This window comes from Leguminivora glycinivorella, chromosome 19 (assembly GCF_023078275.1).
Source record: "Leguminivora glycinivorella isolate SPB_JAAS2020 chromosome 19, LegGlyc_1.1, whole genome shotgun sequence".
Taxonomy (NCBI): Eukaryota; Metazoa; Arthropoda; class Insecta; order Lepidoptera; family Tortricidae; genus Leguminivora; species Leguminivora glycinivorella.
Window position 1 is genome coordinate 3,328,364 of NC_062989.1, and position 13,506 is coordinate 3,341,869.

The window sequence follows — 13,506 nt, forward strand, 5'->3', positions numbered from 1 at the left end:
ATTGCCATAAATTTAAATGTTTGAGAGAAACGTACCTTAAAATGTTACAATTATTAAACATTATAATGGCAAATCCAACACAATCACTTAGAATAATTTCCAAGTAAAAACAAACAGAGAAATAATAGCAGAACAACTTCACTCACCAGTATAACACACGAAAGCCAGAGACACTGTTAGTCTTGTAGATATTTTAAGAATGCCCCGCGTCAGCTCGCTCCGACCCTTTTATAGATTCAAAATGGGTGACAAAAGAGTGACAAAAAAGTGACAAAAGAGTGACAAATGAGTGACAAATGAGTGACAAAAGGGTGACAGGCGACTCAAATGGCGACAAATGAGTGACGAAAGAGTGACAAAAGAGCGACAAAAGAGCGACAAAAGAGTGACAAAAGAGCGACAAAAGAGCGACAAAAAGGTGACAAATGAGTGACTGGCGACAAATAACAATGGATAGCCGCTAAATTACACGCATAAGAAAAAGGTCATAACTGTTTTGTTTACTAAGTCATACGCCTTAGGCATTAATGTCCAATACAACTCAGCACGTACGTTTTTGCTTCTCAATAGTAACACCTGCATGACTGCACGTGTTTTAGAGTGAGATGGAGATATCTTTTGTTGATTCCTAGTACGTAATGAAACATTTTATATTGTGGTAAATAAAAAAACCGGCCAAGATCGTGTCGGGCCACGCTCAGTGTAAGGTTCCGTAGTTTTCCGTATTTTTTTCAAAAACTACTGACCCTATTAAGTTCAAAACAATTTTCCTAGAAAGTCTTTATAAAGTTCTACTTTTGTGATTTTTTTCATATTTTTTAAACATATGGTTCAAAAGTTGAAGGGGGGGGGGACGCACTTTTTTTCCTTTAGGAGCAATTATTTCCGAAAATATTAATATTATCAAAAAACGATCTTAGTAAACTCTTATTCATTTTTAAATACCTATCCAACAATATATCACACGTTGAGGTTGGAATAAAAAAAAATATCAGCCCCCACTTTACATGTAGGGGGGGTACCCTAATAAAACATTTTTTTCCATTTTTTATTTTTTCACTTTGTCGGCGTGATTGATATACATATTGGTACCAAATTTCAGCTTTCTAGTGCTAACGGTTACTGAGATTACCCGCGGACGGACGGACGGACGGACGGACGGACGGACAGACATGGCGAAACTATAAGGGTTCCTAGTTGACTACGGAACCCTAATAAATATGCAAATATTACTTTATCAAAGGTTTTTAACTAGTTTTGTAAATCAAATTTGAGGCAAAATATCATTTTTGTTTCTAAATGCTACAATAAACACATCCAGAAAATATATACACTACTTATCATTATCAATTTTTACGACCTATAATTGAAATCAAGATATAATATTGGAACGCTACTCAGTTGACAACTGTCAGTGTCAGTATTTAATCCATGTTTTTTTTTTTTTTTTATGGGATAGGAGGCAAACGAGCAGACAGGTCGCCTGATGGTAAGCGATCACCGCCGCCCATGGACACTCGAAACACCAGAGGTGTTGGAGGTGCGTTGCCGGCCTTTAAGATGGGTGTACGCTCTTTTCTTGAAGATTTGAAGGTCGTATCGGTCCGGAAATACCGCAGGCGACAATTCGTTCCACAGTGAACGTAGTTTGTTGATAAATATGTTTTTCCAACCTGTTTTGCATCGAATAACAGTGAATTTTATGAGTGAAGACGTGACTATACATGTGATTAAACATCACAGATATTATTTGTCAAAATATCCAATGAAATCCCAAAGGAAATATGCACCAAAAAGTTGGTCAAGGAAAAGTTGATTCGCCGTAAGTTTTATATGTAATAATAACAAGTCAATTTCCTCGTCATAGGCGCTTGTTCTGTTACAGTACATTACTATATAAGTTTAGGGCGAATAAATGGAAATTCGAAAGGAGTGGCGATCGTGGCAAAACTTCAAAGATCCATATTTATGTACTGTAAAACGTCGTACAATACAAATGCGAACAGGAAATACTTAGATTTAAATACTCCCTTGTTGTTTAAGTTTTATCACCTATCGTTTCGGATTTCCTCTTTTTTCCACTATCGTAAGCTAATTAAGATTTTCATTTTCTAAAACGCACAAGAGGGTAATTTTAACTTGCGTGTAATTTCAACTAAACGATTCTATTCATGTTTTATAAGTTTTTACGTTATTAAATTCATAAAATGTATGCAAGAAAATGTCGTAAAAAATGTTTATTGTTTTATGAACCAACAGTTATCTGTCACGGAATAAAATATACTTATTACTAACAACATATCTAGATTTTCATTTTCCAGAATCTAATACTCGATGTAGCAAGCATTTATCGCAAGAGGTCGACACATTTAATTGGCTCGATCACAACTAACTTGCCTGTTAGTAGGAATGATATTATGACCAACTTCTCTCAACATAATAAAACACGATAGCCGCTTGCTGCTCTACGTATTGATTGTGATTTTACTCGGTTATTTTGTTTTAGATTGATTTGTTTAAAGTACGTAACTCGTGTCAATTTAAAATACTCCCTTGTTGTTTAAATGTATCCTCTGTCACTTCAGATTTTTTTTCACTCGTATCGTAATATGCTATTAAGATTGTTCTTTCCTATAAGATAAGGCACAGTAAGTGCGTTTTCACATTATCCGATCCGATATCGGATGTTGGACCGTTATCCCATACATTACAGGCGCCATCTTGGATTTTTTCTATTGAAATCCTTCCGACACCCGATATCGGATCGGATAATGTGAAAACGCACTAAGGCAATCTGGACTAGCGTGATCGTGTAATTTCAACTAAACGTTTTTTTTTTATACAAATTTTGCATTACGATATGCATTAAATTGATGCAGTTCTTTGCAAAGTGTCGCCAAAGAGGGTTTTTTAATGTTTTAAAATCTATTAATTAAAACAATTTGGTTGACTGCTAGAGAAGTAAGTCCACCATTTGTACAATTTTTGTCATGAAATAAATAAATAAATAAACAATTTAAAGATTCTCATTTTACAGAATCTAACACTCAATGTAGCTCATTTATCGCAAGACACATTTAACCTAAATATAACGCCGTGGCCACGACAATGGTCTAAGCGCGACAGCGGCGAGCGGCAGCCATACGTGCGAATGAAAAGTCCCATCGCTGTGTCTCGCTCCCATGTATGGCCGCCGCTCACCGCTGTCGCGCTTAGACCAATGTCGTGGCTGGGCCTTAACGCCGTGGCCACTGGCTCGATATCAACTAACTTTGCTATTGCCTGTTAGGAGCGATATCTCCAACTTCTCTCAACAAAATAGAACACGATATCCGCTCGCTTTATTATATTGATTGTGATTTTACTCGGTTAAGTATTTTATTTTATAAGGCTACTTTGCTTATGATTAATATTTTTAGTTAATATTTCTATTAATTTCATTTGTTTAACTTTAATGAATACTCTGTAATGTTGACATGTAAAAGTGCCCCCGTGGCCTATTTGCTGAATAAATGATTTTGTATTTTTGTATTTTTGTAAGGGTTAACACGAATGACAGAAATGCTCGGGTAATTTCGAAAAGGGAATCTTGATATGATGGAAATAATGGTGATTTTCTGCGACTTTCGGAATTACCCTAATGCACCTTATTAACATTTGGGAAAAACATTTGTAACGCTTCATTGTATAACATTGGGGTAGTTTCAAAAGTCGCCCCTTTCGAAATTACCCGCGCATTTCTGTCCTTCGAAATTACCCCAATGCACCCTATGGCGATGTATATAAAAGTTTTTTAGAGTACTTGTCAAAACTATTTTGAAGTAGGTACTACTGTTAATGATTACCTAGCAGATTAGTTTTTATTGGGTTAGAAATAAACCAATGATTACTATGATTAGCCACAACATTTATTACAAAAGTAATAAATAAATAAATGTTTTACAAGGGGGCAAAGTAGTTGTTTAACCGCACGTGACAAATATTGATAGCCGAGCAAGCGAAAGATTCCAATATTCAATCGCGAGCGTAGCTAGTGGTTCAAAAAGTGGAATCTTGAGCGTTGCGAGGGTTTCAAGGCACAAAGGTTAAAAACAAACTTTGCCGAGTGAAACACAAAATTTTTCACCACACTAACACGAACAAAATACTAACTATAAAACATCAAGTTAAATGAAATCTATCAATTTATTCAATATTTATGATTCAAAATCATCATTCAAAATATTTAAATCAATTCTACCAGTCAGCTTAAGACATCAAGTTAAAATTTGTATGAAATTACTTTGCACTCTTGTGGATAAAATGCAATTTTGCTATCTGTTTTCGAATAGCAAAGTAAGCCTTGAACAGTTGGTGTGGTGAAAATATCTATATTATGTTATATGTTTTTTGTTGTTATTTATATATATATACCGGGTGTAAACCTAATACGGGCGAACCTCTTAACGGCGGTGAGTATAGGACATAAAAAATGGAATTAGATAACTTTTACTTAAAATTGAAATATTTTTTTTATCCATACAAATTATTTCGGCCCGCAACGTAATGCAAACACACTCGCGTTAAACGCTCGTTGACAGTTGTCATTGATTGTCATCGCAACCACGTTTACAGTACATTGCTGCTGGGAAATTTTAAAAAAATTCATCATGGGGTGAAAATTAAAAGTAACTCAAAAACACCTCTTAATTAATGATAACAATATTGAATTATATGCCTGGTTTCATTTATCGCCCTTATTACGTTTACGCGCTGTATATATACACCGTGTTTTTTTTTGTTTTCCGTTAAATTCGACACGTAACTAGGTTCATTATCAGGAACCACCCTGTATATGACTTTTAGTTAAATACGCGTAAAAAAAAATTTCATCATTTTCATACGTAATAAATTAATTTGTTAGTGTGAGAGACCCTTAAGAATAACATTCAAGTTAGTGTCAAGTGATTGACGGCACATGTCAAAAAAAATAACATTAGTAATTGGTAAAGGCTGTCACACACGTGTTCAGTAATTATCTTTATTTTTTTTAATAACTCGTTAATCGTAAGAGTTAAGACCCTAGTTTCTTAGAGAAATTAATTGCATTTGATCTAAAGAACCTTCCCTTATAGTTAACGGAATTCAATAAAAACAGGGTGTATAACAGTATATAGTAGGTTAGTAGGTATTCCATTTCTCGTCATTGCGATATTTCTTGCACCTATTAAGCTCTTATAGATCTCTGTTTTCCCAAAGGTTAGCTGGTAAAGAATGCCTTCTGGCATTAAGTTCACCTTTTGTACTTTTTTACTGTGCAATAAAGTTTAAATAAATAAAATTACTTTTGAATACCCTTAATTGCTAAGAGTGTCGTAGACACTTGAGCAGACGTAGTCATATCATTTATTGGTAATAAGGTAACAGGTCACAATCAAATTGTTACTTATTTCAACATAATTATCTATACAATTATTGTATCAATTAAATAGCAGTTTCGTTATATTCTTCATTTTGGGGATACATCCGTGAGATTAGATTACCTATGTAATACAATACAATAATTGATACAATAATTGTATAGATACTATACAATTATTGTATCAATTAAATAGCAGTTTCGTTATATTCTTCATTTTGGGGATACATCCGTGAGATTAGATCACCTATGTAATTTTAATCCTCTTAACTATAATCCGTAATGCTTTGTAGGTATCTATAAGGTCATTTTAATGATAAAACTACGCGAGACACTGACATATTAAACATGTAAAATCGGGTGTCTCACGTAAAATTGTCAAAGGTCGCTCGACATGTTTCGCTCAGTAACGAGGAGCATTTTCATTTCAGCACGCGCGATGCGTCTGCGTCGGGATACCATCAGCATCGCGCGTGCTCAATGAAAATGATCCTCGTTATTGAGCGAAACATGTCGAGTGACCTTCGACAATTTTACGTGAGTTATAGATTTTACATATTATTTAATAAATCTATAATGTCTTATATCAATTCTTTATCGTCTGTTGGTGAGCTTGAGTGGCAATCCCCCCCGGACGGCCTGAACAACGTTCGAGCGGGAATTGAGCAGCGGCACACGCCAGGTCTCGGCCGCCGGCGACACGCTGCACTGCTGCAAGACTGCTGCCAGCCCCGCGAGCGACTGCATCTCGCCTAGACGTAATCCTGGAACACGTCAAAAAGTAAAAAAAGGCACAAGACATTCATTGCATCAAATGTATAAAAATACAAAAATCGTGCCAAAAAATCGGAAAAAACATTCAAAAAGTTTCACCACTCACACAAATTAATATAAAAGAATCAGCTTAGGAAACTCGTCATCTAGCCGAGAAATAGGGTTACAAGAAGATCCTTGGAATATGAAATATTTGTTTACAGCGTAACATACCTATACACGCTCTGGGTCCGTCTCCAAAAGGTAAATACACGTATTTGTGTCGCTTCTGAACTTCTTCCGCAGTGAATCGCTGCGGCCGGAACTCCCGCGGGTTGTCGAAATGCTTCTCATCATTCTGCAGCGCATCCACCGGGATCACAATCTTTACTCCAGGATCAATGGTTAGACCTAGTCGAGGGAATGTATACGTCCGCGCGCAGACACGGTTCAGTACGCCCAGCGGTGGAAACATCCTTATTCCCTCTTTAAAAGCCATACCAAGCAATGTCATCTCTGCTACAGCATCGTAACACAACTTATTGTCGTATTTTTGCATCACTTCATCGATCTCTGATTGGATCTTGGTTTGTAATTCAGGATTGAATGCCAATTGATGTAATAAAAAACTTGTAGCAGACGACGAAGTTTCAAAACCTGCAGCAAAGAATACATACAATTGGGCAATCATCATTTTCATATCCATGTCCATGTCCACAATTACTGGAGACCCGTCAGCGTTCCGGTGTTCAATTGATTCTCCCACGATCTTTCCCTTATTTTCCAATTCGAGAAGAAAATCTACGAAATCATTTCGACCAGAAGGTTTACATTGTCTATCTTCTCTTATGGATTTCAATAAACTGTACATGGCATCTCGAATTTTCGGATTGTCAACATAGAGGAACGACCTTACCGGTGGAAAAAGTTCCCATAACATGTGTTTGATCATGATCGGGAGCGGGATATGGAATATCATCCTGCCGATGTTCCTGAAAGCGGAGTCTTCATTGCCAAGGGAGTCAGTACTGACGCCAAAGCCACATGCTCCGATGAATTCTGTGGTGAACCGCGCCATGAGTTCGTGGACGTCGCATGCGTCGGACCGGGTCGCGGTGTCGCGCGCCACGTCCTGCAGCCGCTCGGCACATCGCACCACCAGCGGAAACATCGCCTTCAGCTTAGCAGTCGTGAACGCGGGCGTTATCCTCTGGCGCTGAAGCTTCCACAGATCTCCTTCCGCGTGGAATAAGTTCGTTAACAGCGGCTCTAACTTTGGGTTTCTTCCTTGTCCTCTTTTATGGAAATAAGCGAAATCATTGATCAGTATGTCCCTGATGATATCTGGATCACGTATGTATAGCTCTGGAACGGAGCCTCTGTAGAAGCCGACTACTTTATCATTTGGGTAGCGGTTGTAAAGGTCGCTGGCTATCTCTGCGAAACTTTGCCGACCAAAAAAGCCTTTGTAGTTGTTCCCGAAAAGAAACACTGGAGGGTCGTGCTTAACTTTTTTCTTGGCCCAGTAGTCATAATTACGAGTGCCCAAATAGTAGACAGCTAAAACTAGTCCTGCCAGTAGTAAAATGATCATGTTTCTTACTCTGATCTCCTTTAGAAACTGAGTTCAAAAATGAAGTTCAAACTTTTATCAATGTCTGTAGTTAGGTAAGATTAGAAGTCTTGTCTATTTTTTAATCGTATGATTGAAAGTAGCGTAATTAGATAAAAAATAAACCTGTGTTAAACATTACACAATCTAGTGTAGACAAGCACGTGTTACTAAAAGGTGGACCTGTGTGCGTAGCCGAATAATATCTCTTTCGTAACTATCTATCTCTATCGCTCTTGCATATTGGCGCGACAAAGTCAGACTACATTTCTGCGGCGTTTGGCGTCGTAATTGCGTTATGGACCTACAATCAACAATTTATTTTATCATGTCATTTATCTTGACTAATGAATCCTAAAATTAATAAAACGTTATCAAGGACTCCTAAGACTGTATAGATAATTATAATAGGCTACTTGACCCTTTTTTAAAGTTTGTCTTATATTATTACTTACTGTCCAATCCGAAAAAAAATATCACTATATTTTATTATGACTTATAAACCGCAAAAAATATTTTTAAAGAATACTTTTACGTAATCAGGCGAAAACAACATCAGCCATGTCATTTATCGATTTTCTGTGAATGAAGTCATTCAGTGCAAAAACAACACTTTCTGACACTTTAAGTACGAGGCATAAAGGTCATTATATCAGTGATTGATTTGACATGAATTCTATGACGTCACTACACGGCCGACAGCGTTTTCAGTGGCCTAAATAAAAAAAAATACTCACATTTTTTAATGAAGGAAGAGCGGCTGGTATCCCCAGCCATGTAAACACTTGTAGTGAGAACTCCTATCTAATTTAATAAGAATTAATTAATTACAAGTTGAATATATTGGTGGATGTGAATCCTGCGACATCGAGAGGCGATGATTGTTGGTTATTCACAAAAAAGAAGCTCACAACTGCACAAAACAATAACCAGGGACTTCGGTAAGAACTGCATAAAAGCCGTTGGAAACAAGATTATCTTCAAAACAACGAAATTTCGTATTGTGCTCGTTTGTTTTCGGAAATAAATAACGGGACCGGCTTCCCCGGCTACAGCTGATTGGACACTTCAGTCGTGCTGACATTGACAGTTGACGGATACGTTCCGCAACACGCAAATCTACAATCAATGTTGCCAGCGTCGAACTCGATACTATTTTTTCAAATCGATTGTTGATTTTTTTATCGATTCTTAATATGGCACCGATAAGCTGCTGTGCAGGCTGCCGTCAGCCTTTCCCGAAGAGAAACGAGTACCTGGTTTGTTCATCATGCAAGTTAAAATATGATTTTACCTGTGCCAATGTAGATTCCCCGACCTTTTCATCAATGAATACCCAGCAGAAAGGTAAATGGATATGCCCAGAGTGCTGCTGCAAACAGCCTAAAACCGGCAATACGAATACACTTGTGCGACCAGCAGCGGCGTGCTCCGCTGTGGGTGGAGTGGCTGTGAACTCGGAGAGTCCAAATAAGGACCGTACGCTGAAAAAGCCCTTAACAGAACCTGCTCCCGCACTGAGTGCATCTGAAGATGCACGCACCTCGGAGCAAAGATGGCGGGAAATTATAAGAGAAGAAGTAAACTCTGCACTGGAGAGTACCATTCAGAGGCTTGTAGCAGATAAGTTGAAAGATATAAATGAAGAGATTGCAGGCTTCCGGAATTCAATGAATTTTTACGACGAGAAATATGAGTCTATGAAAAAAACAGTCGAAGATCAACGTGTCACTATTTCGGATCTCACAAACCAAAACGAACAGCTGCGGATGTCGGTTTCGGACCTGCAGGCAAGGGTGAATATTGTAGAAAATCACATGCGTGAGTGTAATATTGAGATAAACGGTGTCCCAGAAAATAAGGCCGAAAATTTAGTTAACACAGTGGTTCAACTGTCAACAATCGTCAAAAGTCCTGTCACTACCGACGATATCCATACCGTGACCAGAGTTGCTAAGCTAACAAATGATAGTGAAAGGCCTAGAGCTATAATAGCTAAGCTTCGAACGCCGCGTCTACGTGATACGATATTAGCCGCAGTCTCTAAATTTAATAAAGATAATGCCAAAGATAAATTGTCCACCCAGCATCTAGGAATTGGTGGTCAACGAGTCCCGGTATTTGTGGCGGAGCATCTAACGCCGGCTGCCAAGAAACTACACGCAGCGACTAGGATGAAGGCAAAAGAACTTAGTTACAAGTACGTGTGGATTCGGAATGGGCGCATCTATGTCCGGAAAGATGATAAGGATCAGGCCATACTCATTAGAAACATGGATAGTCTAGGGTTAATGCGTTAACTGAATGTTTCACAGTGTAAGCTCTCTTGTAAATTTCTAATCAAATTCACGTTAGATATTTATTATCAAAATGTGCAAGGTTTAAGAACTAAAACTAATGATGTGTTAAAAAACATCCTAGCTTCTAATTACAAAGTTATTGCATTTACAGAGACTTGGCTAAACTCAAAAATTTCAAACGAAGAATTTATAGATGATAGATATGTTGTATATAGAAGAGACCGTATATGTTCTGAAAGTTCCAAAAAAGACGGAGGTGGTGTAATGATTGCGGTTTCACGTGATATTCCGTCAGTAAAATTAGCGAACTCTGGGACGGGCATTGAAAGTCTAGCGGTCACATTGCTCCTTAATCATAATCACAGTGTTCGAAAGATCACAATTTGTGTAGTCTACCTGCCTCCACCAGTCAAGGCGGAATTGTTGTCAAATTTTCTATTAAGTTTAGATACAGTTTTAGATCAAACTGATGATATTGTACTCGTTGGTGACTTTAATCTAAGTTTCATTAATTGGAAACCTCAACATGATGTGAGTTATTTGGCTCCGGCGAATTATAATAACACCCTGGGTTATTTATTGATAGATTTTATGTCAGCGAACAACTTATATCAAGTTAATAATGTAAGCAATAGTGACGATCGCCATCTTGACTTAATTGTAACAAATCTTCAATCTATCGTAGTCAGTAAGCCCCTGGACACATTAAGTAAATGTTATCAAAACCACCCCAGCTTGGTAGCAATGGTGTCATACTGTAACATTAGCTATTTAAAACCCAAAACAAATGTATCTAACAATTATTTCAAAGCAGACTATAACAACTTGGTAAACAAACTAAATGAGATAAACTGGAACAACGCGCTATCAGGCTTGGAAAGTGTCGATGTAATGACTACAGAATTTTATAAAATGCTGAATGACCTGATAAGTAAATTTGTGCCAAAGCGGAGCAGCAGAAGTGGCAAATATCCATCGTGGTTTAGCCAAGCGCTGATAAAACTCTTACATGAAAAAAGTAAAATTCACAAAAAGTACCGTAAATACCAGAACCCTCGAGACGAGTTGGAGTTTAAGTTACTTCGTAGTAGATGTCACAAACTTTATGATGAGTGTTTTAAACGTTACAAACAAACAATTGAATCAAACATCCGAAGTAACCCAAAAGCATTTTGGAACTATATTAAAAACAAGAGAGGTGGACACTCTACTCTCCCTGCCAGAATGTTCTTAAGCGACATGTCGGCGACATCGGGCCCGGAGATTGCTAACTTATTTGCTAGGCACTTTTCCTCAGTGTACAGTTCTTTTAGCTCTAGCGACGGTGACAACAACACGCTTGGTGACATCCCTCCCAGATCGGATGCCTACATTAGTAAAATACACCTAACAGAATCTGAGATATTGCGGGCAATTAAATTATTAGACACTTCTAAAGGTGCTGGTCCAGATGGTATACCTCCTATATTTGTGAAGCGCTGCGGCTCAGCATTGGCTTTGCCCCTCTCTATAATATATAATAGGTCACTTTCTGATGGATGTTTTCCTTCTGCATGGAAGGAGGCGCGAATAGTCCCGGTTTTTAAAAAAGGAGATGAAGCTGACGTACGAAACTATCGCCCAATCTCTATTTTGTCGTGTTTTTCAAAGCTATTTGAGTCTCTTGTACAACCAATACTCTCGCGACGACAATTATATGTCAGATCATCAACATGGTTTTAGGCCCGGACGCTCCGTAGTTTCGAACTTGGTGCCTTTTGTTTCGGATTTGTGTCAGCATGTTGACAAGGGCCTGCAAGTTGATACGGTATACACGGACTTTAGCAGTGCCTTTGATAAGGTTGACCATACAATTCTTGTACAAAAGCTTAATACTTTTGGAGTGGGGGGTAATTGGCTCAAATGGTTTAAGTCCTATCTAAGTAACAGGCCCCAAAATGTGGCTGTGCATGGCTTTAAATCTCTAACCTACAATGCCAGTTCAGGAGTACCACAGGGTTCACACCTGGGTCCAGTCCTTTTTCTCATATTTATAAATGACATTACGAACCACATAAAACAATCTAATTATTCCCTGTATGCAGATGACCTCAAGCTTTACAGATCAGTGACATCTGACTCTGATGCAAAATTGCTGCAGGGTGACCTTAACAATATAGTATCGTGGTGCAATACAAACCGCATGACTCTTAATGCAAACAAGTGCTTTTTTATAAAATTCTGTAAGAAAAAAAAACCACTTGCATATAGGTACGAGATAGGCGGTACAAACATAACAGAAGTTTCTGAAGTTCGGGATCTTGGCGTCATAATTGACAATAAGCTCAATTTTAATGCTCACATTGACGCCATAGTAAAAAAAGCTGCACAGATGCTTGGTTTTATTAAGAGAAATTCCATCGGTTTCAAAGAGCAGCAAACTAAAATAATCCTCTACAATACACTGGTACGCAGCCATCTCGAATCTGCCTCAATTGTTTGGAATCCATTCTATCATGTGCATTCGCAACGCATAGAGAGTATACAGAGAGCTTTTACCAGGTATCTGGCTTATGGTACTCCAGGATTCTCGCATAGAAACACCTACGACTGTCGCCTCGCCAAATATAACATGGTCAGCCTACGCGATCGGCGACGAATGCTGGATTTCTGTTTTTTGCACAAGGTCGTAAACGGACAAGTAAATTGCAGTAACTTGCTCGAGAGACTCTGTCTAACTGCACCATATAATTATCCTCGGCAACCCATAACGAAAGTGTTCTCGCTACCAGCAACTAGGACTAATCTTGGACTGCAGTCGCCCATGGTACGAATTTGCGCTGCATAAAATGCCTTTGTAAGGGACGGGACTTGCATCGACATTTTCCACGACACTTTATCCGAATTTAAAAATAAAATAATAAGGGGGGATGATAAAAGGGTAAATAAATGATTAATAAAAATAAAAATAAAAAACAACAAAAATTGTAAAAACAAGTTAATAATTATAGTTGAACTTAATTCGTGTAGTTATGTTATATATTTTTAGACTAAGTAATTTAAATTTAGTTCTTGTGTAATTCTAGGTTAGATAATAGTATTAGTTGGAGCTCGCTGCATTATATGAGAGAATGTTATGTACTCCGTAATTGTCATATATATCAGTACTTAATGCCTGTTTGAATGCTTGTTAATGTAATCTACAATATATATGATGTGGACGTACTTTTATAATAAAATAAAAAAATAAAAAAAAAATAAAAATACGTAGTCATCGTGCACATTTAATACCCAAAATCATTAAATATTGGTTTCTTATGTCAAATATTACAGAAGACAATCATTTATTGTGCCAATTAGATATGAGTCTAGGAGCCTATAGTACAAATACAGAGGCTCACTGTCAACGGACCGCAACATTGAGTTTTATCTCGCAGCGTGATGTTAGTCAAACTCGATGGGTC

At 37.7% G+C, this 13,506-nt stretch overlaps 1 protein-coding gene across 1 annotated transcript; it reads right to left on the reverse strand.

Annotated features, from left to right (window-relative positions):
* Positions 1-5,976: 5,976 nt before the first annotated feature.
* Positions 5,977-7,745, reverse strand: LOC125236612 (cytochrome P450 6B6-like). Its single transcript, XM_048143477.1, has 2 exons — positions 6,386-7,745; positions 5,977-6,162 (listed from the first exon to the last, which is right to left on the reverse strand). The coding sequence occupies exons 1-2, from the start codon at positions 7,743-7,745 to the stop codon at positions 5,993-5,995; spliced, it is 1,530 nt and encodes a 509-aa protein (XP_047999434.1). The 3' UTR covers positions 5,977-5,992.
* Between the last annotated feature and the right edge of the window lie 5,761 nt (positions 7,746-13,506).